Source organism: Clupea harengus, chromosome 14 (genome assembly GCF_900700415.2).
Source record: "Clupea harengus chromosome 14, Ch_v2.0.2, whole genome shotgun sequence".
NCBI lineage: Eukaryota > Metazoa > Chordata > Actinopteri > Clupeiformes > Clupeidae > Clupea > Clupea harengus.
The window spans coordinates 8,422,778-8,449,058 of record NC_045165.1 but is presented as its reverse complement, the minus strand read 5'-3'; the positions used below and the strand labels follow the sequence as shown (position 1 = coordinate 8,449,058).

General features: G+C 40.6%; 1 protein-coding gene across 1 annotated transcript in view; it reads right to left on the bottom strand.

The window, feature by feature from the left end:
* alk (ALK receptor tyrosine kinase) overlaps window positions 1-26,281 on the bottom strand; it is a 256,323-nt gene that overhangs the window by 148,102 nt on the left and 81,940 nt on the right. Inside the window, exon 2 of the mRNA XM_031579809.2 lies at window positions 6,216-6,329. Coding sequence (XP_031435669.2) covers window positions 6,216-6,329 — 114 coding nt within the window. The remainder of the gene's footprint in view (window positions 1-6,215; window positions 6,330-26,281) is intronic.

Below are 26,281 nucleotides of genomic sequence, written 5' to 3'. Positions count from 1 at the left end.
CTTGAAAAGATTCCGTTGCCTATTTCAAGCCAGTTGTCAGTCAATCTTTTCGACAGAAATCTGTAATCATGATATCACCCAATATAATACCTCGTTTTTTGAAATATTATCAGCACTCTGACCGTAACGCCGTAAAGCCAGGCTCGATGGTATGGCAGTCAGAGCAAATACTCATGTGTAGTGACGGCACTCCTTCACAGACTTATATCTTGACACCATTAGGATTTCAGTCAAATACAACACATAAAACGTTTTCAACAACCAAAGAGGTAAATATGCCTTTAAAGCTACGCGAGTTTTTGTCCTAGAGTCATAAAAAGAACACTCACAGAAACCTTTAATCTTCTACATATATGCCACGTGTGCATGGATGTTTTTAGTTAGAGGAAATATACAAAAACATCAAGGCATGTCAGACTCCCTAAAAAAGTCTAACAGACCTCAGTCCCTAGAGGGTTAAGCTCAAAGTTTTTATGTAATTTAGCCCTCTCGCCAAATGACTATGGTCCCCTCCCCTAGAATCTCTTTGTCAATGCATTGGCCAAATTAACAGCTGGATGTTTTGCCTTATGTCAAATATGTTTCAGCAGTGCTCTGCTAGACCTCTCATATCGCTGGAGAGAAATCTGTTGGTAATACCTACCGTCAGAACTAAACAGAGAGAAGCAGCTTTTAGCTGCTGTGCTGCTCAGCTCTGGAACCAACTTCCTGATGACATCAAAGGTGGTCCCACTGTAGCCAGTTTCAAAGTAGACCCAATTCATCTCATGCTTTTTGTAAACTGATCAAACTTAATCTACTTTTTATTAAAAAATATGTTCTTTAAGCGTTCTTTTTAGTCTTTTATTTTCTTTGTTCTTTACTTTATAGATCTCTTATTTTTCTATGTTCTTTTATCTGCTTATTTGTGAAGCACTTTGAATTACCAATGTGTATGAACTGTTCTATATGAATCAACTTCCCTTGCCTTGCCTAATGTTTTTTTACGCAAATTTTGTGTGTATAAATGATTAATATCTCAAAATTGTCTGAAAGAGTGGAGGTGATGTTTTTTTAAATAATGATAAATTAGTTCTTCAGACCGTTATTATGAACATAATCAACCCGTGTGAAAAAAATGTAAATAGTATGATCAGTTTTAATCAATGACATCCAGAGTCTTCAGAAGTTAGGAGCTCCTCACTGTTCAGACATCAAAGGCATTGTTCCATTGTTTGGCATTTGTTGGCTTTGTGAGTATTGTATCGGCACAACAGGGAGTGTGGCAATTAGACTCTATCTCTGTCCATGAATACTAATGCTGTTGCAATGCTGTCGATGGCTGGGCATAAGGGCTTATTCCATAAAGCATTTGGAAGCCTGCACACACAAGTGGTGAAGAGCATTTACTGACCATACATTTCATGAATTGAAAATGGCCAATTATTCCATCTCTGGATTATGTCCTACTCAGATGGGACCTGTTGGAGTGGGAGTTCGGAGTGGGAATTCCAACCCCTGTGAAATTTCCGTCTGTCAGATAGGAAAAGGGGAATGAGAGGAAGACTGCAGTCATCAGAACTCACTCTAATGTCAGTATTTGTACATCCATCTATCTATCTATCTATCTATCTATCAGTGGAAAAACCTTGTCAAACAGAATAAGAACTATTAAAGAGTGAACATGGAGGTTCTTGTCTAAAACTAGCTAACAGACAACAAACGCAGCTAACTTCTTCACATATTCTGCTGATATTCTACACAGGGAACAGCCTGGGCTCCAAATGGGAACAACAGCTGTGTCTATTTATTCTTCATATGACCATACACAGTGAAAATTGTATTATAAAAACTAATTATCTGTGAAAATATGTCATAAAATCTTACAACTTGCATACTGTTGCTTTTTTCATATGTATTTTGTATTGCATGTGGAAAATGGTGTGAGGATGGTGTGGTCCTACTATTGATAATTGAAGACAATTAAATGTTTATTTTTACTGTTTTGGAGACACTCATTTATCCATTTAACTATTTTATGGACTGGATTAGAGGTGTACAGAGATGGTATTATCTGTATCTGTTTATCTGTTCAACCAACAAAATGATCTGTACCTGTATTTGGATAGAAGATTGGAGGTGTACATAGTTTATACTGGAAGTCACATTAAATCGGGTAAGTTGGGTATTTTCTAACCTAATATTTATTGGCAATGCAACTGTTGTGCCTTCAAAGCATTGATTTTATATTGGCATATAATTAATCATTTTTGCACTTGCACTTTAGGTTTCTTGTCTGGTGAAGCCAATAAACCACTTTTGGATGAAATACTCGGTTTTTAAGGTACTTTTTTGAGAGCGTGCTCCGGCTTTGATTTTTGTCCATATAATTAATAATGAAATATATTTCCATATCCTCATACTGTACTTTTCATCTCTCTATCTCTCTCTCTCTTTTTTTTATTTTAATTTTATTTTAACTAAACTAAGTTTAATGAGCTGTCTGAACCCCACCACCACCAGGGACACTGAACAATCAGAAACTGAAAAAAAGTTTTATAAATTGAAAAATTCAGTTTTTGCATTGTAAACAGAAACTATTTACAGTAAAGATATATAGAAAAATATTTTTCAGTTGATGAGAATAATTTTAGATTCCAATGCTGCTGCGTTCATGTTTCTTGATAGGTGTTGTTTCGTAATGGGTAATTACTACAGTAAAGTCCACAGCTACCCAAATTACTTGTTGCTGTCACTTGAACTTGTTGTTAAATAACCATGAAATACTTGGTAGGGGGGTTTGAAAGAAATCCAGCTGCCACACACTGCCATTTTATCTGGCTAGCTCCTGTTCATGTTGCCTTCTCTTCCTGTTCATGATGCCTTTTCCTCCTCGATGTAAGAGTCTCCCTGAGAGCTCCTGTTCATGATGCCTTCTCCTCCTCGATGCAAGAGTCTCCCTGAGTGATAGCCAGGAAGGACCAGTTCTCAGCCCGCTGCCTGCGGTGTCCTGACTCAGTGGGGCCAACTACAGAATATAACAATCCATTTATAATAAAGTGTATTAAATGAAAATGCTAGTTAGTGAAACCAGAGTGCTATGCTGCAAACAGAACATAATTATATGAATGGAGTTTTTTCGCAGAATAATAACGAGAAACTCCGGGTAGAAGAAATATCTGTTTCCATCGCATTATTTGTGCTTTCCCGAATAACGTATTCACATCCCTAGCCTGGATACTCTGAGGCTCCTACCTATCAGCCTTTGGAGATGGCACAGCTGTGTCAAATATGTATTGAGAATGGACAGATGAATAGATGGCTTGTGAGTCAGGTGTTACAGATTGAGAGAGATGCAGAGTGATATGGACAGGCTAGATAAAATAGAAAGTAAAGCTCCAACAGCAACACTGTGGACAAATAAATCTCTATTGCTAAGCACAAACCGAACAAACATACACACACAGACACACAAATCCCGTACCCAAACTCACCCACCCTCCTCATTTCTGTATCCCCTGTAAAATGGGATTGTGAGGGAAATCAATCTCATTCTCATTTTATTACAGATGAGATAGGATTTGCTGGCAGCGTGTGCAGATTGATGCCCGGGGTTGAAAAGGAGGTGGGGAAATAGTGTTTGTCTCTGAGGCAGAGATGATGCATGTTGTTTTTGATCCGCCTGTTTGGAATTTTTTTGAATTGATCTCGGTGCCTGTGGGCATGATGAACGGAGTCGCGGGAAAATGTCAAGACAACGAGTTTAGTAAAGGGGGTTTGTGACAACAAACTAAATCCTACCACTGGTCTCACTGCATGTGTTGCTCAACAAAGATGGCTGCGTGTGGGAAACTGACGTGCATGTGGATCGCTGATCCGCTGATTGTTCAAAACAGTCAGAGGCCATGCAATCTCTTAGCACCTTTTTCTTGGCAGCTATACGACCCAAACCAGATGAGATTAGATGAGTTTAGCTCATCCAGGCAGATTACCCCTGCAAATAAGCAGGGAGCATTAGCTGATGTGTTGGAGCCACAAAAAAAATTCAGATTCGTCTGGATTTGGATAGGAATGCTGCTTGTCCTCCAGCGGGTGGCAATCAGCCAAGCCTGCCTGTGGTCCTGGGGAGTGTAATAAATGCCAGCATGCAACAGATGCTGTGGAGACAGCAGAGATCTATCACCATGGCAATAGCAGCCTCCATAAACACACCTCAGTCCCAGTGTCTAAAGTCAGCCTACCTGCCCCAAATGAGCTTTTAGCAAAGCCACCACATAAGGCCATCCCAATGGCAGTATTAAAATGTGTCCGGACAGAAATATCTGTTAGAGGCTTAAACATTAAGGTTTTGTGAACCCCATTAGGACAAGGACACACTTTTGGCAATTTTAATCAATCACATAATTTGCCTCAGAGACCACAGAAGGTGAATCATCCAGGACTTTATGAGATAGAAATTGATTTCACGTGGCATATGGCTCCCTCTTCGCCTTACGACGCTATCCATCTCACAGCATGGTGGCTCACACATGTTTCGGTGGGATTTTCATGGTTGCAGTGGGTCACAGCATTAAAGTGAGTCTGCTTGGTTGGATTCACTCCTACTTCATATACCCAGCTATTTTATGTGTGGTATGGGATGTAAAATAGGTTTGGCCACATTACGATTTGAGTGAGAGGTGGGCAAAGAGACATGCGGTGTCTGAAGATTACAAAACTGCAGACGGCAGTGTCAGCCTGCTGGTTCTCCTCATCTTGGCATAAATCAAACAGAGCCACCCCATCAGCGTGACACCAATTACGGCAGCTCAAAGTGCCCAGCCTTTGTCGGTCTCGTCGGGGTCTGCATATGTCACTTGAGTGACAGTTTGGTGCTAAGGCGGCGGAGAATTATCATCAACAGCCTGACCTCTGAACTGAATGGTGGCCCCAGCCCTGAGGGCTGTGGGGAAACTGGCTCCAGGGACTGCAGATTTCATTTGGCTTCAGCTAAATGGAAGTCACATCTAAAATAGCACTGGCATCGGAACCAAAGCAAATATTCACTTCCACAAGCGAACATGTTTGATCTCTCTCTCTCCCTCCCTCGCTCGCACGCTCGCTCTCACAAAGACATACACACACACTGTCATGAATAAGACTTTTGTAAATTTGAATTGTGATTTTGGTTCTGAGAATAATTAGTCTTTGATACAATAAAATAAAGGGCTTTGGAAAATAAACCAAAAGACTTTGGGAAAGAATTGGCTTTTAGTCTTTAAGTCGCTTTTGTTGTTTTGTTTTTGGTTGTCCATTCACAGTCAAAGCCCAACTAAAGACAGTAACTTTACTTCACTTGTACTTCCTTTGTAACTGATGTTGTAAGTTTTAAATCCCCATAGTCTTTACCACTCACCAAGTCCCTTTCAAATAAAGTCTGAATATAACTGCTGTCCTTATCAGTGCAAAGATCTTTACCATGTGATACACCAGAAGTATCACGGAGGTTTAGCCCATCAATTTCCTGTACAACCTCCAAATGTTTTTATGAAATCTTGTTTTTTTTCTTTTCTGTGCCGATCACAGATCCCCCAGTGATGGGGAGCACAAACATGATCCTTGGCTCAGACATTTCATTGGATGTGTTGCAATTTTCTGTTAAAGATGTCTGATATAACTTTCTTCTTTCTGTATGTGGAGTTAAGCAATAAAAACATTGTCTTGTGAATGTTGCCAACATTCCCTTACAGTATCATCTGCAGTAGATTTCTTAGAAAGACTTTGACACATAAGAACCATGGCGGACGTATCAATCTGTGTTTATGGCAGCATATACTGTAATTATTTAAATGTTCACACTGCTGAAGCTAACCCATATGGACTGAGAATGTACCCATTGTGCTTAAACCGACACACCGATCTAGCAAAATTAATGTCAGGAATATTTGTTTATTATTATTTCTAATGACAACTCACTCACTTATAATGAGATATATTTAATATAGATAAAGATATGTGCGTATTTAAATTGTATTCCCACAGATCTTTAGGACCTGAAGACGTGTCGCTTGATGACTTTGTCTGCTCACGTAGAACCTGAGCATGGCCAGTCAAGAGCTATGAGTGTAACCGCTAAGGGAGAGGAGGATATTCATGCATGTGGACAGAGAGCTGGGCGCATGTGTCTCTGTCAATAAACGGCTACTTATCACCCCAAACTGCAGTGGCCGTGAGACAGAGGGGGGCTGACAGCTCACCTGGTACAGGGGCCACGTCCTCTGGGAAGCCAAACTCGTCCTCTGCTGTCCACGAAAAGTTCCAGTAGCCTCGAGGGACACCTCCATGGCTCTTGCTCCGGGTCTGTGGCTCACCTGCAGGAAGGAACATGAATTATCATGATGAGGGTGCAGCTCCTGTGCCCTCCCCTGACAGAGACTGACCCTTGGGTGCATTCTCTCACAGTTTCTTCAAAGCCCAGGAGAACTCATGCCAGCAGTCCACTCATTTTATGGATATGGTGAAGACTGAATTGTGTATCAACACTCCCAACGATGAAGATTTCAAGTATTAATACATTTTGCTTCGTGCCTTAGACCGCAAAATCATCACAGACTAAGAAATATAGCTGCATATGTACTGCATTATACATGTTGTTTTCATGCCAACAAATGAAACATTTACTAATGTTGATTTTTTGATAAAGTAAATGTATGAGTTATCCATATGTGTGTGTGTGTGAAACTTTTATGTTCTCCTGACGAGTGAGAGATGAAAATGGATCAAAACAGAATGTGGGCTCCGATGCTGTGCTCACCATCCTCACTGCACCGGGCCTTCAGCCAACATTACTTTGCATTTAGCCACATTTCTGTTCATGGCATTCAGTGAATTCTTCACCCACAACTGTCAGTGGTCCTGTTTTTAACGATACCTTCTGTCCACCTCAGAACACAATACATTTAGTACTATTGCAATACCACTTCCCCTTCCGGCTCTAAAGTCATGAGCTCAAAACAGTTGGTATGAGACCTTTGTCCAGTAAACATTTATTTGTTTGTGCAAATGTTGATGCCGCTACAGCAATATACTGGTATTACAAAACAATGGATAACTGCTGATTGAACATTGCGGGCTGGAGAGTGAATCCACTCAATTCAGTCACTTTCAAACCTGTATTTCAGATTTGGTATTAAGCATCTGCAGGAGAGTATTATCTTGATTCCTCTGTTCTTCGTCCCTCAACAGCATCTAAGGTTTTTTGCCATCCCCTCTGGGTTAACTGTTTGGTTTAGTCAACATGTAATTATAAAGTCAGTGGTGGGTCTGTCTGCAGCGACAGTGAGCATCGATTGCACTCTTCCAGCTTCTGTAGGCTGTGGATTGTATTGGCTCCGTTTTGTTCTGATGACACGCAAGCACGGCCTGGGGTCCCTAGACGGAGGGAGGGAGTCAGTTCATGCCCAGAGGACAGAGAGAGACACTGACATCAAATATTAGTGCTGCCAAGTAATAACATAACCACTTTGTTGTTTCCATGACGAGATACTGGTATGGCCTCTACAGTCTTGTCAAAATAAACCTTACAAACCAAAGCTCTCTAAGTGTTTGGTTTGCATATTTCCTTCCACATGCATTGAAACACTATCAGCAAATTAAAAGTTGGAAGTAATTTGAACTTCCATCTGCAACGCTGCCAACATACTGTGAAGGAAAGCATGACTGCATTTAAATCTGCTTAGCAAATGTGTGAATACGCATTTATGAAGGCTGCTTTTAAATCAATGAGACACCTTATTTTCACCACTCCAGTAGCTTTCACTAAACATCATTAAAAATGTACTCTGCTGATTTTAGTCAGAGGCAACACTTGTAATTTCACCGTGGCTGTTTTGTTTCAATGCAGTTCCTTAGGCAGAGCCAGCAAATTGAAGCCAATTTCAGCTCCCTATCGCAGAATGTTGCATGGTGAAATAGTTTGTAAGGTCAAACAGCTAGGTTGATTAAATATTTCGAAAAGGAAAGGTTTCTTCGATGGACAGGTGAAAGGCTTCTCCCCTCTCACCTGCCTCCATCTACAGCTATCATTCTATCGACTCACTCTGACAGTCTCGCTAGAGCTAATTAACAGGTAGTCAGCTCAGGGTCTGGGGGCATTATATGTGGTTGGCAGAAAACCAGTGAATGGGGAATATTTGAGAAACTTGCAGCGAGGTCATTGTCTGACTATGTAGTAAGTAATGAACGGACCCTTAGGCAATGTACTCGGCACTACGAAAAGCTTGGGTTCACCGAGAGCCACTAATTATTTTCAATGACTGCTAAGAGCTGATCAATAGAAAACAGGGAGCGACTTAGTCATAGTCAGATTAAACAACACAGACAAGGTTAGCCCACAGGGTTGAGCCACTTTGGCTCAAGCACCACTCCAGTCCAGACCAATCGACAGACTGGCAAAACTGTGCTCAGTGTGAGTTTAAATTGGGTAGTCTTGGTCATGGTAAGTAAGTCTCTGACTGTCTCTGTGTGACACTTCCTCCCTATTATCATACTGCTCTTTCTATTTATAATATGCCTTGTAACTTCATGTCAGCCTCATTCAGAGCGTAACATATGAAGTGCCTCTTTTTCTCCCTCCCGTGCCTTGTGTCCCCTTTCTGTTCCATTGCTCCCCTCCATCACATGGTTGCTTTGGTTTCTGTAGCCTCCATGTTTGATAATGCAAGTCCTCAGTCGTTTGGTCAATGAGGCTTAACCCACACACTTCATAAGTGCCACGTAGTACTATCAGTATGGATTCACAGGGGTTTTCTGTCACTTTCCCAACCTATGTCTTTCCATCTCTCTCTCTCTCTCACACACACACACACATACACCACACACACACTCTCTCTCTCTCTCTCTCTCTCTCTCTCTCTCTGTCTCTCTCACACACACACCACCCTCTCTCTCTCTCACACACACACACACACACAAAACCACACACACACACACACACACTCCATTTCTTCCTCTCATACACAACCCCTTTCTCTCTCAGAAAAATAACCCCGAGCAGAACACAGCAAAGTGAAGGGGGAAAGACATGTTTGATGGGACATGATGTACTCTTGTGCTAGTGGGCTTTGTTTGGCAGTAGTGCAACGATCCTGAAATAAATTCAATTACCCGTGGCAGAGTGGCAAGGGAATAGCGTTAGCAACACTTGATACTTGGGAACACCCGTCTGCTCAGAGAGACCCTGACAGAATGCTGAGACAGGTGATGGAAGTATGAAGGGATGTTAAAAAAGCGTTTTACTTATCCAGTCAAATTTTTTGTCATTTAAAAATCATTATCAACAAAAATAGAGAGCATAGCAGTAAAGCAAGAAGCCACAGATTCAGTAAAATATTAAGTCTAATAGAGTTGAATTTAACATAATTCAGATATAATTTTGTTCTGCGGCAAATGGTTTGTATACTATATATAATGCCTGTTGTGAAAGTGAGAGGTGCAGTTGAACACATCTAAAGCACAATGGCAGATGGACAGGACTAGGAGATTTTGGTATGTTCATTTATGCATTCATAGGACACTAGACCAGTGCCTGTGTGAGACGCTGACACAGAATCTTAATATGAGTTTGTCATTGAATTCCTGTCTTCTTTGCAGATCTTACCAGCATAACTTTGCTGTGTGACAAGCACTGTTTCGGCAGAGGAGACTGGCTGGGGATGAAGGAGGCAGACACAGATGCATGTGGTGAATTAATGAAATATTTTTCTGATGAATTCACAACAACTCAGCCTAGTTCAAACCACCAGTGGCTATATGTGCTTCAGGAAGATATGCAGTATTTAACGTCCAATGAAAACCACAACAACAAACAAACTATGACAGCTAAGATTTGTCGACACTCGCCCTCGTAGTGATCATTAGTACCTATGCTCTGTCTCCCTGCGTCTTGTCATCATTCATCTCTGCACTGCATACAGTAAGCTCAGTTCCACTCTCGGTTTAGCCGTGAAGCAACGGGGCACAACAGCACTCTGTCATTTGCAGTGTTCAGTGTTATTCAGGAGTGCCTTTTTTAAATTATGTAGAGTTGAGTGCACATTGCAGTCACTGCATAATTATAAAATTTTTTGCGCAGAGGATTAGATGGCCAAAAGGTGTTTGAGAACCATTTAATCGGTTCCTCTTTTTTTTTCAAATCCAATCAGACTTGCTATCCTATGCAATAAATTGATCTGATGCCTTTATGTGACATGTTATTTACTGCTTGAGAACCATTATGCAAAGAAAACCCCTGAGAGCAAAATGAGGCTTCAGCCAAAAGCATGTGTCAATTTCAATAAAACAATTATGGCATGGCATTCCACCTTTCATGAACAACACCTCAGCACTCTCTATTCATATGTTCACTCAGCAAATACACACATATAGGCCTACAAGCAACCCCCTTGGTAGTGCCATATTTGTTTAATGTTGGTACTGAGTATTTCCAACTTAATCTATCCTTTAACCCAAGGACGGGCACACAGCAAATGAGAAAAAGAAAACGACACTGACTAAGCTGTGGGGCATGTAGGACTCTGGGCATGTTCTAAAATCCACAATGAAATAAAAAGGAAAGCCTTGGTGTTTGTGCTCTCCTGAATGCCAGAAAAGCTCATTCAGCTACCGACACACAAACATACCCAAGCGTGCACACACGCCCAAACACATTGGATAAATGTTTGTTCATTTTGTTAGAGTACTTTACCAGATCCTTCCACTTTAAAAGTTTGGCATGGCCATGGGTTCCTACGTCCTTATTATCCTCTTTTTCCAGCTTACCTACAACATTGTGAATGCAACTTCAGTCTATTATGCATTGCAGAACACATATTTGAACAGGGTACGTGAACTTCAGTGGTAAATCATTTCTAAAAGCATCACACACACCACAGTGGAAAATCTAGTATCAAATATTAACAAAATCAAAAATCAAATATTCTGTATGATAAAATATTTAGCATTCACTTGTCATAAGCTTGCATCCCTCGACACCCATGTTTTGTGTGTTGTGTTTGGGGCCTAGAGGCTGTGAATAGTACTGTTTACATGATTCCTGTTGTGCTCTATTGTTTTTAGTATTCCCCTCTGAATGTTTCTTTGTTTTGTATCGAAGACAGACAAGCTTTACTTTAACATTTGGTGCTTTTTGAAAACGTCGTCCATGATCTTCTACTGATTAGACTTTGATGCAAAGAGAAAACTACTCTCTGATATGTGAATATGTGTTGTGTGCTGCGACTGTCTGAATGAGTGGGATTTGACAGGAAGTGTTTGATAGAGAATTAAAGCAGGATTTTTGGTGCAGCTGTTTAAATCAATGCTTTACAGGCCCCTGCAGGTGGTACCACGACAGGTGGTGCTCAAGCCCCTCAATCCCTTTGCCCTCCGGCTTGATAGGTGCGCCTTTTGCAATAACATTTTTTATTTAATGTTTTAGTTTTTAAACTATTTTCATTTGCCTCATGGCTCAATTTTCATTTAAAAGCATGCCGTTACTGCCCGACAACAACGTTTGAGTTCTGATAACCTACTAATTCTTTGAGACTGCACGAGCTCCTGCGCCTCCCCCTTCAAATTCCGTTGCCCCAGTAACCAAAGTAAATGTACGCAAAACAAGGGCCCTGCGAGCAGCATCCACGTCTCCCTGGCCTGCCTTCATTGGTTAACAGCTAGGTAATGATACTGTGCCCTAAGTCTCAGCATTATCTGTCACCGTTGTGAAATTAAACCACCATTAATCTCCATGGAGCCTGCAGTGGGCCAAGTTGTCTAACTTAGACAATAGAACTCCATTAACAATAAGCTAGTCTGGCAAAAAATATTAGGCTAACATAGCCTGTGCAATCATATTTAGATGTCAGAAATGTAAATGTTAGCCTGTCGATCACCCCTGTCTTGTGAAGCACTGATAGGGTTGTGGCCATGGGCTGATGAGAAAATGAGAAAACGTGAATTCATCAGCATGATCCACATCTTCATAGATAGGCTATGGGTTATGATTCAATGTGTGTCAGGCTATAGCTTATAGGCCTACTTGAAACGTTTAATTAATTTAATGAATTAAAGATGTGCTACTGTAGGTTACTTTGTTTTTTAATAAATAGCCGAACTGAGAGTGATGCCCTTTCTTTTAGCTTGAGCACCTGCCTCCCAAAATGTGCACGGCCCTGATGTTTTATGGTGTTGAAATGATTCAATTAATAATAAAATGATCTGGGTGGCCAAGGTCAAGATAGATATTATGACTGCCTTTGCTATCTCTCTCTCTCTCTCTCTCTCTCTCTAGCTCTCCAATGCCAATCTCCCAAACAAACATAAAAAAAAAAAAAAAAAAACTTGATTTAGCCCCTGATCTTTTCAATCGCTAGAAACGTCCCTGATTTGATCATTATAGACATGTACTGATTTAAATATATATTTTGCACCATATATGAGGTCCTATATGTCCTTGAATGTCTGGCATGAGGGTCAGTCACAGGGACACAGCTAAGAAATATGCCCAGCGAGATATTCAGATTCAGGTTTCTTAGGGCTAAGTGTCTAAGTGAAGTGATCAGGGATCTTCAGATTTCGAATACTCTTTTCCCCTCTAAATGTAATCAAGATTGTGTAGCCTACTTAGTTGTATGGAGATTAAAAATATATATCTATATATCACATTAGATATGTTGTTAATGCTCTAATTATGCAGATTATGTCTCTATAATCTTGTATTATGCCTGGCAATCGAACTGAAAACAAATATTTTGGACACAGGCATATTTATTTCCATTTTGTAAATAGTAAAGACAATTAAAGTGATATAAATAATGCTATGTTCAGCAAGCCTGCTTTTCTTGATTGGATGTGAAAAGTCAGGCTGAGTCAGTGGCAAGGCATACCAGGCCAGGAACAAGACCAACAGACACAGCCACTGCCTGTGGTATTAGTCTCGTAAATCCTGTATGATGGGTTATACAAGTGTCTATTTTACTAGTCCATTATTAATGTGCTATTTGTTGGCAATCCAAATACATGAATAGCTTATTGCGTCATGTGGTGTGACTCCTGTAGGCAATCTACAGGTATTAAATATGTCAGGTAAGCACAGGGGCCTATGCAGTCTAGTTTTGTCTAGTTTTCAGTTATTTTCAAGACAACATGTTGTATTTCCCAACATAAGTAATATTGATGACAAGTCTATGTTGAGAGAATTCATGCTGAGTTCCTTTCTTTGATATTTGACTTTTTTAATTTGTGGTTAATCATATTTACATTTTAATGTGATCCAAATCTGCTCATTTGAACTGACATCACACACTTACAATTGTGAAATGACCCACATGTCAAGCAAATGAACAGTAATGAAAAGCACCCATCTTGATGATTAGATCTGAGCGTATCGTAGGGCAAGAGAAATTGTTGAACTGGTTTTGTACAGTTGGTATGCACACTGATAGAGATGGAAGTAAAGAACTTCCTCAACTCATCAGATTGTGAATCAGAATGGTGAAATCCAGATTATATCTGTGCTTACAAGAACCGCCATTAATCAGCTCTATTGAGATCCAGGTATAGTTTGTTCCACCAAGTAAGGCCATCAATTAAGTCAGAACATCAGAACATTTGTACCATTGAAGTCCTTTATCAGGTGGAGTTGCGAGACCAAATAAAACAACACTGATCACAAGGAGTTGCCTGTTCTTCTGTAAACGCAGCAGATCTAACTGTTTCATTAATCAACAGGCATAATTAACATTAGGCCTACCTATCAAAAGAGACTGTGAAGATGACTGTAACGGTGCGGCTGCCCGTTACCGATATGGAAATACATCCCTGGCCTTAAACAAACACACTAGACAGCGTGGGGTACAAGCATGCGTTTTATTTGCACAAAAACACTACCAGCATATTCCAACGCGATCAGGACCGCATCGGTAAAGATATATACACCGAACATACCCGGACTGAAAGGCCTTCCCTTCAACGCGTAAACGTTGTACAAGGCTGGACAGTAGCAGAGTACTTGCCGTGCGGTTGCAGGTTTACTTCCTGAGGCAGGACAGAGGAACGACCGATAGAAAGTCGGGAAGGACCTTTGAACTTTGGGGCATAGAATGTCAGACGTGCCCACGCCAAGTTGGTGGGATGAGAGGGGTGTGTAGTGTGTGTGATGAATAGTAATTTATTTAGAGTTCTAGGTAATTAGATAAAATGAGGGTAAACCTGTCGGTATTACTATAGGCAAGTATATTTATTGATGAGTCAGAATATGGATATTTGTATTGATTGATTTGCGCAATGGTTCAGGCCGGGGTAATAAGATACCGGCGCAGAACCAAGGTTTTTATAGTTTTGCATTTTTCACTAGTTTTTATTTTGATTTCGTTTTGACTTTTTGTTTTCAATTTCAGTTTAGTTTTAATTAGTTTTTAAAGTGGGTTTGCTAGTTTAGTTTATTTTTTATTTTTTGAAAATGCTTAGTTTGAGTTTAGTTTTTATTAGTTTCAGTATTAGTTTTAGTCTTTACCGCGGAATGCAACAGACCAGGGGGGGGGGGGGCAGTCAGGGAAGCTTCATTGTTTGCTTGCAAAACAAAATGCTCAAAATGAATAGTAGATACAAGCTATAATAAATAATAAGTAATAAAAACTCAACAAAACATACCATTTAAAAAAATTTATTCACTTAGGAGAGATGAACAGCCATCCACAAAAGACAACTATGAAAGATGTGTGTCAGTCAGAATTTGCGCAATGCAACAGACAGGACAGGAGAGGGACAGGGAGGCAGCGACGAGCTGTGCCTCATCTCAGATTGCGCAATCCCTCACAAACTGGGTTGAGCGCATGCGTAGAACCTATTTAGTCTTGCTGATCTGACATAAAATCGCAGTGAAAAAGCACGGAGGGGAGGCAAACAGTACCCCTGCCTCAATGAAGGGCGCGTGCGAGAGCCCACCGGTCGGGTTTATGCTTGTTCTGCCATTGCTCTTCTTCTATACTTTGTATTTGACCTTGACTGCGAAAATGGAAGATTCTATAGCTAAGCTAAAACATTTCTCAAAACTGGACTTTCAATCAAAACGTGACCAATGCTGTAGCTAAAAGGTATGCTTCAAATGATGGGACAGAAGATAACTCGATCAACTTCTCACATTCAAAGCCAAATTGCTTTGAAAATATTTGGAACCTCAAGAATTGATTTGGTTTTGGACGTACAGCGGAGGCAAGGGGGAATGGGGGGGGGGGGGGGGGCTTCTCACCCCTCATTCGCTAACACAACATTGATATCAGAGTAAGCCCTTGCTCCGTTGATTTCCCATTATTTCTCTTAGGATTGTTTAATGTCTATGTGAAGCCATTTAACATCACACAAGTGGTTGTGATCACTTTGAACCCAAGACTGCTTTTTATTGGTGAGCTGATTTTGAGAAATTAAACTTAAATTGCAGCTAAAGTTGAGTTTCCTGGCTGCTATGGTTATTTAGTTGCTACGCTAGCTAATTAGCTAGCTAAGGACACTTAATAACCTTAACGATTTAAATGGAAGAGTTAAATTTGCATGAAATGATGCACCAGCCACGAACCTCACCGCACGTCACTGTTCGAAGTAATCCCGAATAGGACTCTGTCGCTTTCTCCCGACTTTTTCCGCCATGATACCAGGCGAGGGGAGTGTACTAAAAGTGGGTCAGTGGAAGCAATAAATTAAATATATTGACAAAGACGAAACCTAAAGACATTTTCTCTATAATTCTTTTTTATTTTAGTTAGTTTTGTAAAGACACAATACAGTTGCAGTTAGTTATCGTTTTTTTTTTTATAAAGCCTCGTTTTTATTTTCATTTCAGTTAACGAAAACAAAAATTCACACCTAGTTTTCGTTTTTTTTCGTTAGTTTTCGTTAACGATAAATGTGGGTGAGGGTTAGTAGATGGGTAGAACTGTATAGGTAGGGTAGGACTGTATAGGGGCTGTTCGTAGTTTATCACAACACACAATGTTGAGGGTCGGCCAGAACACTACTTCAAGGCCAGGATGTTCAGGGCAAGAGAGGTGCACGTTGGATATGAAGTAATCAGGAGACGAGATCTGATGCAACCACTTTGTATTGAAGGCGAATCAGGAATACAGGAATTCTCTAACAGAGATATTCAGTATGTTGCAAGCAACCAGTGTGTTATTACAGTGTGTAGTTAAGGTGTGTGTGGAGTATGTGTGGTTCTGAAACAAAGTAGAAAGGGGAAAACAATAAGTACACAGCTACTATGTAGCCCGCGCGCACATATCTACACTGACATGTTAACTCAACAGGCTAGTCAGCTCACGGCATCACCAAGCATGTAAAATGACTAGATAAGGCCCACTGACATATTAATACCCATTATTAGGTACGCAGCTACACTATAATGAACACAGATAGCATACGTATGCAGGGTAACAGGATAAAAAGTCAAGGGTTTGGCGCAATGCAAGGTAATTTAGCAAGCTAACATAAATGTCATTCACACGGTAAATGCTAGCATTCCTTCACCCGTTTAACCCTTCAATAAACAATAAACATCTCTAAACATATAACACTGCTTAATATATGGAATTAACATCACAGTAGAGAACTTACATCTTTCATAGACGCACACGTCGAACTAAAGGGGTTTCTTGGTCTCAACAACATGAAAGGCATGGGATTGCTACTTCAGAAGCGCGACAGAGTAAAGTAAAACAATGTGCGTTCTCTCTCTGGCATGACGTTGGTGCTGCTAATAACAAATTAAGAGTCCTTCAGCATGAAAAGGGGAAATAACATATTAAATGGTAAATAAGTCCAGAGCCCTTTGTACAATAATGCCCTTGCGCAGAACAGGTCTGGAGAGCGATGAGTCTGAGGGGAACAACTTCCCACCCCTTTTGACAATGAAGGTGAATTGTTTAGAATGGAGAGGGACAACGTTTAAAGTTGACTCACGTATATTGAGAGTTACTTGTGTTTGGAGGTGAATTGTTTAGGGACTATTTATTGAGAATGATTGTTTGGAGTTTTTGTTTCCTTTTTGTTTTTCTCCATTCTGGCATGTTTGCCTACTACAACAGATATTACATTTGCCATTTTCTACAAAACATCCGAGACACTGACTCCACTTCTTGTTACATCGCCGCGAGGCCAGCCCGGCTACATGACTCATAATATGATGAAACTGATGTTATGGAACAGGTGATGAAGTGACAATGCTGCTGCTGCTGATGGTGCTGGTGCTGCTGCTGATGGTGACAGTGATGATGGTGCTGATGGTGACAGTGATGGTGGTGCTGATGGTGACAGTGATGGTGGTGTTGATGGTGACAGTGATGGTGCTGATGGTGACAGTGATGGTGATGCTGGTGACAGTGATGGTGGTGACAGTGATGGTGACAGTGATGGTGGTGCTGATGGTGCTGATGGTGACAGTGATGGTGCTGATGGTGACAGTGATGGTGCTGATGGTGACAGTGATGGTGATGCTGGTGACAGTGATGGTGGTGACAGTGACAGTGATGGTGACAGTGATGGTGGTGCTGATGGTGATGCTGGTGACAGTGATGGTGCTGATGGTGACAGTGATGGTGGTGGTGGTGACAGTGATGGTGGTGACAGTGACAGTGATGGTGACAGTGATGGTGCTGATGGTGACAGTGATGGTGGTGACAGTGACAGTGATGGTGACAGTGATGGTGCTGATGGTGACAGTGATGATGGTGCTGATGGTGCTGATGGTGACAGTGATGGTGGTGCTGATGGTGACAGTGATGGTGGTGCTGATGGTGACAGTGATGGTGGTGGTGGGACACAGATGTCAGGCCCCTCCTCTCACCTCCTGGATGAGGCATCTGAAATAAGTGTACAGTGTGTAGCACATTTTATTAGCATACAGTTTCCTAATTTCTACAAATCCCTAATGGTGAGAGAGAGATGCCATATTCTGCTCCATTAAGAGCCAGCCTTCCTACAGCATAGCATGTAATGTTGTGATATGTCAAAACATCAAGCAGTTAGGAGTTTTGGTCTAAAAATGAATGTAAAGATTATACCAAAACTAGTCCCATATAAAAACATTCCTCTAAAACTGGAAAAAACCTTTACAAAATGGTGCTTTAATGAAAAAGAAAAAATAATACATATAAATAACACATATATGATTATATAGCCCTGAAATGCATTGCTCTTCTTGAACACACGATCTTGTATATCTTTGACATTAATAGCCACTGTCTCTATTTTCAAAAATATTTCAGACCCATCAGATCATGATGTCTGGCCGACCATGGATCTTGGAATTACAACACTTTCGACGCCAAGGGTGGAATATGAGCAGCAGAAATGGGGCTCAGATGACGATATCGGAGGTACAGATGAGGGAAGGAGGCCAGTCATACTGGCTCAGGTGTAATAGGCTTGTCTAGGAGCCAGATGAAGGTGCCTTACGTTTTTAAAGGCAGCTGAGACTGTTATCTCTCTGCAGCTGATAGAGGTACACATTCACTAGGGCTGATGGAAAGTCCATTTGTTTCCAATGAACAAAAAAATCTCTTTGGAGACGTACAAAATAGTGTGACGGTATATTTAGGCTCTAGAGAATATAGTTTTTCTCTATTTCTATGAAATGGAAACTGATTTTCGGATTTTGCTGGACATGCTTTGCTAAATACACGTTTCTGCCCTACAAGCTTTACTCTATACATTTCTTTACATACTTACTGCATATCCAGCAATTGAGCATAGAACGAGTGCTCATACAGGAATCTCCATTAGAATTTGTTTTCATGATCTGCCAATGCAAACATGAGCATTATATACACATACGATGCCCCTACATACTCTACTGTAAGCAAAAGGTATGTCTCAATAGGCTTGGTTCCAAGGGCACCGATGGAAATTAGATGATTATACTCTGGTACAGTGGTACAGTTATGTAGGCGTATGCCGCCGCCACAACCACAATACAGATGAATATCAGAAATATATGAGGATGTTTATACACTCATTCGAAGACCTTTTGTCTTTTAAATGTCATTAGTCCTTGAATTTCTGTCGGTTTTGTTTGTTGAAATGTATCAGGTAGATGCTATATGGATATTGCACTGAGTGTGTCACTCCCCTTCTCTTGGTCTTATTTATATTTCAACGCTCCTGATCCATGGATATTCAGATAAACAGACCTCTTTGAGGTGGATTCAAAAATTCTTGGTTTTTCACCCTGGCATTCAGAACACGGACCAGAAAATGCTATCCATCAATAAAGACCTGCCGCTGTATAAAAGTGGATGTGATTTACTGATATGCCATCCTGCTCCCACCATAACCACATAATCTTGGAGTTAATGCAATATGGGCTGCCTTTTAAAAAGTGAAGCGGCACTCTATAAATGTGAGGTGCTGGTCTGACCTCCTCCCTCTCCCTTTCCCCATCCCTCTCTTTCTTTCTCTCTCCCCTCTCTCACATTCTCCCTTTCTCTGCTTTGCCACAAAGCCCACTAAATCTCCACTGTCATCTGCTTGGATTCCTGGGAGTCAATGGAGCAAATTGTGTTCAGACCAGCAATTGGTTAGGCTAGGATCCATATTTTAGCCATACTATTTGATAGGATTTGCTTACACATAGCCTATATGACTGACTTACTGTGAACCTTTTGTAGATTTATTGGAAGTAAATGGATTGGCATTTTGGATAGTTCTTTCTTAATTACAATCTCTTTTTGGTGTATATATTGCTGGTGCCTTGGATTCAGCTGAAAGGCAATAACGTCAACAAATAATTTGAATTACTGTTCCTTATAATTACATCATATGTACCCATCAACCCTGGTTAAAGTGTAGAATGAAAAAATGCTCATTCAGAAAGAAGGAGAGACTCTACGGTCTATGACAGTATGACAATGTACAATAGATGCAAATGCATGCAAAGACACAGATACACAAAGACACACACACACACAGACATACAGACACACAGACAGACAGACAGACACACACACACACACACACACAGACACACATACACACACACAAACACACCACAGCTGCAGTCTTTGAACAGTTTTGTTTGGTGTGTTGCATATAGTCTAAAAGGTCGGTGAAAACATGCCATCTTATTAAGTCAACTACAAAGGGAACGCATTTGTTTCTTTAAACATACACATATACATAGTTTATATTGCACATTTTATGAGGACATTTGTCAAAGCAATAACACATTTGTTGAAGCATGACAGAATACATAATTAAGTCCAGTGTAACACATGAGGTGACACTGGCCACACACACACTAAATCTAAATGTTTTTGTCAATTTTAATGTGCACACAGCGTTGGTATGACAACAGCATTCAACCATCAATCTTATTTCTGCATACAGAACTACGTATGCTAACAGGGCTACCAACCCATAGGGCAGACCTGGCCTGACAGTGCCTTAGCATGACATGCATTGTCATCTGTGGACAGAAACTATAGAGTAATTGTGTAAGACAAGCTTAAAGAATGTGAGAATTTTCAACTGCACTGAATGACTGGTTATGTACATAGTGATGCTAATGGAAGGTCAAGACATTTGGATCGTCTCAATCATCTTAGTAGTAGGCTTATCTGGATCGTCTCAATCGTGTTAGTAGTAGGCCTATCTGGATCGTCTTGATCGTGTTAATAGTAGACCTATCTGGATCGTCTCGATTGTGTTAATAGGCATATCTGTGAGACACTAAACAACGACCATGACAGTCTGGTCAAATATTTCGTCTGTGGCTCCAACTCCAACGCTTTACCGCTTTTTGCCTGGTAAAATTTAGGTTATAAAAAAACAATAAATTAAAAAATTAAAAAGTCAAAATATAATATATAATATAATGCTCATATCCTGCAAAACCTAAAATGAATCCTTAAAGTGTGTGTTTTAACCTAAATAAATAAATCTCTAACAGAAGTATATCATCGTATATCATGTTTCATTGTCTGTGTAGCTTCAGTCTGAACTCTTCCCTCCAAAGCCTTCCCAGCATCTTCAGTTGGAATGACTAGAACATCTATGTTTGATTGTCAGACACATCATGGTGATCAGCCAATTTGAATTTGTCCTATTAGTTTGATATAACGTGTGGATAAACAAACTACTAGTTTGATATAACTTGTGGATAAACGTACTATTAGTTTGATATAACGTGTGTATAAACGTACCACTAGTTTGATATAACGTGTGGATAAATGTTAAAACCTCTTCAGCCCTCATGTCTGTGGTTGCTAAGCAGGACAGTTTTGACAGTATTTGATTGTATGAAACTGGAATAATTCAGTGTCAAGTGTGATTGTGTTGCAACGTTGCTATTGCAGCCTACACTATGGCAGACGGGCAGGATTTGGATATTATATATTCATGTTGAATTTATTATCCCACCTTACACCACTTGCCCAGCCCAGGATGATCCTGGTAACAGTCAAACTGATTTAAAGACATTCTTTTGCCAACCTAGGTGTAGCCTAAATTATATACATTATATTTGTATTTGTTATTGATACATGAATACATTCTTTACAGACCCTGGAGAACCTAGCAGAGACCCTGCCATTGCAGTAACATCACCATGCCTCTTCATATAAGCCTGTCCACTCTCACTGGGTACAAAAATCAACCCTACCCTGCACAGGACACGGCTTAGACTACCTGGCCCAGTTTGAAATGGCTAATCGTTAGAACACATATAGGTGGGTCTCCACTTTTTGGATAGAGACAATTTCTTAATAATTGCTAATTCTCACCTGGACCTCATGAAATTAAGTAAGAGAGAGAGACAGATAAAAAAGAATAAGGGGAAGAGGCTGAGGGCATGATGCCCCTACTATCAGTTATAATAGGACCCCTGTGGATCACCCATTGAAAAACATCTTCCCTGGAGTTCCTGGCAACACATCAAGCAGCCTGAGAATGACACTGGAGGGAAAATGATGTGTCATATCACCATGTTCGCCTGATCGCCTGAGGTGGTTGATACTGGCTTCGGTTGATGCTAGAAAACAGCATGGGATAGCTTTGCTGAGAGTGAAGCCTGGACATATTTCATAGCGCCCTCTTGAGACAGACAATAGGGTGATAAAAGACAGCTCCCCCAGCCATCAAAAAAGCCCTGTCGCAAAAAAGCCACCATAATATGTGTAGTCTCCCATGCTCATAAAAGCCATGACATCGTCCTTGCACACCTTCAATGTGCTGGTGCATTTCATGACATTGTCTTCAAATCTGACATTATTTATGGGATGTTCCATCATATTCTCAGACTAAGCCCTAGTGTAGCACAGTGATGCGGGAATTCAGGCATATTTACAGATCACTGTCCTGTGCTTGACACACTGACTGGCATGTTCACAATACTGAGAAGATGATTTTGTTATGCATTTAATTGAGTGCCAGCTAACAAAATAAAGAAAAGAAAAGAAAGAAAGTGGCAAGGCTTAATTTACCACTGAGTTTTTATATGCCAGGTGGTACAGTGCTATGTCTGGGCACTTGGACAGGCCACATTGTACTGCAGCTGTTTGGACTGCAAATCACCCATGTGAGTGCTGTTCCACCAAATGCTCATGCCCCTGTCGCCAACACCTCCTCCCCAAGCCTCTCATTTCAAAGCTAATTTCTAAGGGGTCACAAGCAGAAAAGGAGGAGGGCAGAACAGAGAGAGACCAATGGAGCGTGGCCACCACAGCACAATAAAGGCTAAAGTGAGAGACAGAAAGGTAATCACAGACACAGGTGTTACAAACCACATTTTCCAAGCAGGTACAAAACCACACTAGACATACCGAATAGTGGTGTATTGAAAAAATATATACAAATATAGAGTAAAAAAATTCTGCTTATCGCATAATTGATATATTTACCGTAAATAGCTGCTGTATCATATTTAAAACATATATTTTCAAATATACAATCAAGATTTTGCTATAAAATAAAGTATGAAATATTAAGTAATTATTATTTGTTCCAATTCAGTAATTTATTATATTGAAATATTAGTAACAATACTAAGCAAAAGTAAGCAATCATCAGTCTCCAAGCACCATGTGTTAACCACCACAAATAGCAAAAGATTGAATGACTTGATGAAAATATTCCATAAAGATTTAAAATCAAGGGAGATAGACTAAATCATGTCAGAGGAACAGAGGAAAAATGATGTAATTTGTAGTAGCGACATCTTATGAATGATTTGTTTGAAATTGGGCAAATAGCTTCTATATGCCATTATTAATGAGCCTACAAAATCACATTATGATAGTCCATTCACACAAGTATGTATTACATGCTGAATTTTGATTGGCCATAGATAACCATTTGGCTGAGAAAGCCAAATGGAACTTAAGAAGATGTGAACAAATGTAGTCAAGTATAAGCATACCAAACTTCCAAATTTTAGCTTGAGATATTGAAATGTGTCAATTTCAGCACACCCTATGGATAAGATGTAACTAATTATTTGGCATCCAAAGAATGTAGACAAGTATAAGCATAACAAATTTGGCATTCTTTGACATCCAAAGCAAAACAAATTTGGCTTGCATCCAAAATATGGGGTAGCGTGCAGCATGTCAAATTTCGTGAACTTTGAATCTTTACATAAGATAAAGATAAGTGAAATGGTAGATTTTTGCATTGAACATTATTCACTAGGTGGCGCTACTCTAAAAATCGTAATGAGCTAGAGTAATGCACTTCCTCGGCCAACTTGGCATAATAATTTCCAAAAAAAAAAAAAATTGCCCAAAAGTGCTTTGAGCACAAAGGGACACGCCCACCCAGGGACACAGACCTTATATTCTGTCTCAGCCATGTGGGGCTACAATCATGCCAAGTTTCATGTGGATCTGTGAAGTCTTAGTATATGATATCGTCATCCAAAAATCAGAGGAAAGAAAAAACTAAAGAACAGAAGTAAAAAAAACTTTGACGAACACTATATGATCGTCCTGCTGAGCATAATGAATGGGTAAAAGCTGAACATCTACCTTGTTGTCAGTCTTAAACACACACACACACACACACACACACACACACACACACACACACACACACAAAGAAACACTGCAAATTTATGAGACATCAGCTTTTTTTCTTACGTTCTTCTCTGTTGGCCAGTATTAATAAAAGCTTCTACTTCATTTTTTTACTCTGCATGTCCTTCAACATCTTACCCTTCGCTTCTTTTTTTATCTCTTCCTTTTCTCTCCTCTCTCTATATGCTCTTTGCTTAGTGACTGAATCTCTCCCATTCATTCTCTCCCCTTCATCCACTACATATCCTCAGTTAACCTTATATGACTCTTTTTTTTCCAATCTTACCTTGAAACTACACACTGAAAAGAGTCTACTACTTCCTCTCTCTGTCTGCCTCTGTGCTTCTGTTGTGTTTCTATAATCAAATCTGTAGCTTTTTATCTCTCTTATCCATGTCCTCCCTCTTCCCATCCCTCGATTCTCTCACCCACCTCTAACATCTCCCAGTTCAATATGTTATTCACTCTCATTGTTTAGCCTGCCTCACTCCAAGTATCTTGTTTTATTCTTACTCACATTTTTGTATCCTCTAATGCTACCTTTCATTTTACCCACTCCGTCTCTTCCTCTCCTTTTCTCGGTTTTACCCCAGCCCCTCATCCCCCTGAGTGGCCGTATCTCTGAAGCAGAAGGCTCACAGGCCGTGTCTCATTCTTTAGAATTACAGCAGCAGGGAGAAAAATAGCACCTAACTGCCACCACTCCAGTGATTAAGCTGATATCGACAGCTGAATTAATCCCTGAGTCCAACACATGGGACAGCCCCAGGACTCCAACACCACAACCTGCAGCACATTTCTCTCTTTAACTATCTGCTTGTTCATTATTTGTCTTATGTTCCACATTTCAGGGATGACTCATGCTTCAGATTGGTGTGCAGCTGCTTATTCCTCTATTTCGCCTATTTTAACAAAACCGCGGGATGATATACCGCCTTTCACTGTCAGTATTTCCAAATGATTGTTTTAAAACTTCACGGATGTGTTTTATATAAGCTTTAACTAAGGCAGCAATGCCAGTGTACAGTGATAATTGAAAAGCAGTATACAGAGACACAGCAAAACCTCCTGTCCAGTCTGGGGCTGCTGACTGTCAGTCGGCATCAGTCAGACACTGGCAGTTGGCTGACGCAAATACCAAGAATCTCATTGGCGCCGCACCTTGCCTGACAGCTGCCAGGATGTTGCCAGGCTCCCAGAGGAGCACAGCTCTCTGACATGAAGCGTTTCCTGCTGGCAAACCTCCGGCAAGATGAGACATGGCTGTCTGCAAGTGCAGAGTCAGGACACCGTGCACACCATCCCACACAAAAGTGTGTTCAGTTACATGCAATAATGCACACATACAAACCACATACAAACAGCGGTAAGTAAGCACACAGGTACTGAGCACAATCAGGAGCATCGGGGCACAAGATGAGAAAGGACAAATGTGAGCGTTGCTGGCGCTCACTCCCTGATAGCTGTCATAACTGTCCACTGTGCATTCACCAGCCCTTCTCTACAGGTGCACAAATTGCCTTACAGACGGAGCGAGTGTGAACAGATCTCAGATCAGCCCTTTACTGTAATTGAACCTTTTAGCTTTCTCCTGTTATGTTCCACAAGGTGGAGACTCCTGGCAGGAGAGCAAGATGAGCCTATTTGAGAAGCAGCACACGTGCGTGTTCACATATACACACACACACACACACACACAGACAGAGCTTTCCCAAAGCATCCCATCATCTCTCAGGAGCATGACAAGCCGATCTTTCATTAAGGAGAGGAAGAAATGGACACTGATCTCCATTTTAACATCGTCAGTTGAGCAAACCTGCTGAACTAAGGTCTTTGGCTCAAATTAGAATTTTAAATATCGGGGTGTCAGCAAAATGTTTAACGTTAACATGTTTTCCATCTTGAAATGCAAACAGGATGGTTTAAAACCCTAAATTGTGACTCCATTTATGGCTTATAAAGGTTTTTTTGGCCGTATTTCAGTTCACATCTTAACTAACATTTGTCAATTGATGTCCCTTTGCTAATCTTCAAAAAACATTAGCTATTATGACAGCAAATGTCAAGTCTGTGGGAGCGAGGCTAGCTGTTCTGTGCCACTGAGCCTGTTTGAGCTATCTCACCCTCTCTTTCATTCTGTTCTTGCATCTCTATCCGTAATGCTCCTTGCACATCTGAGAGCGTGCTGCTCTGGCATCTGCCTCCTTTTGGCTGGTGATCTGCTGCTGACT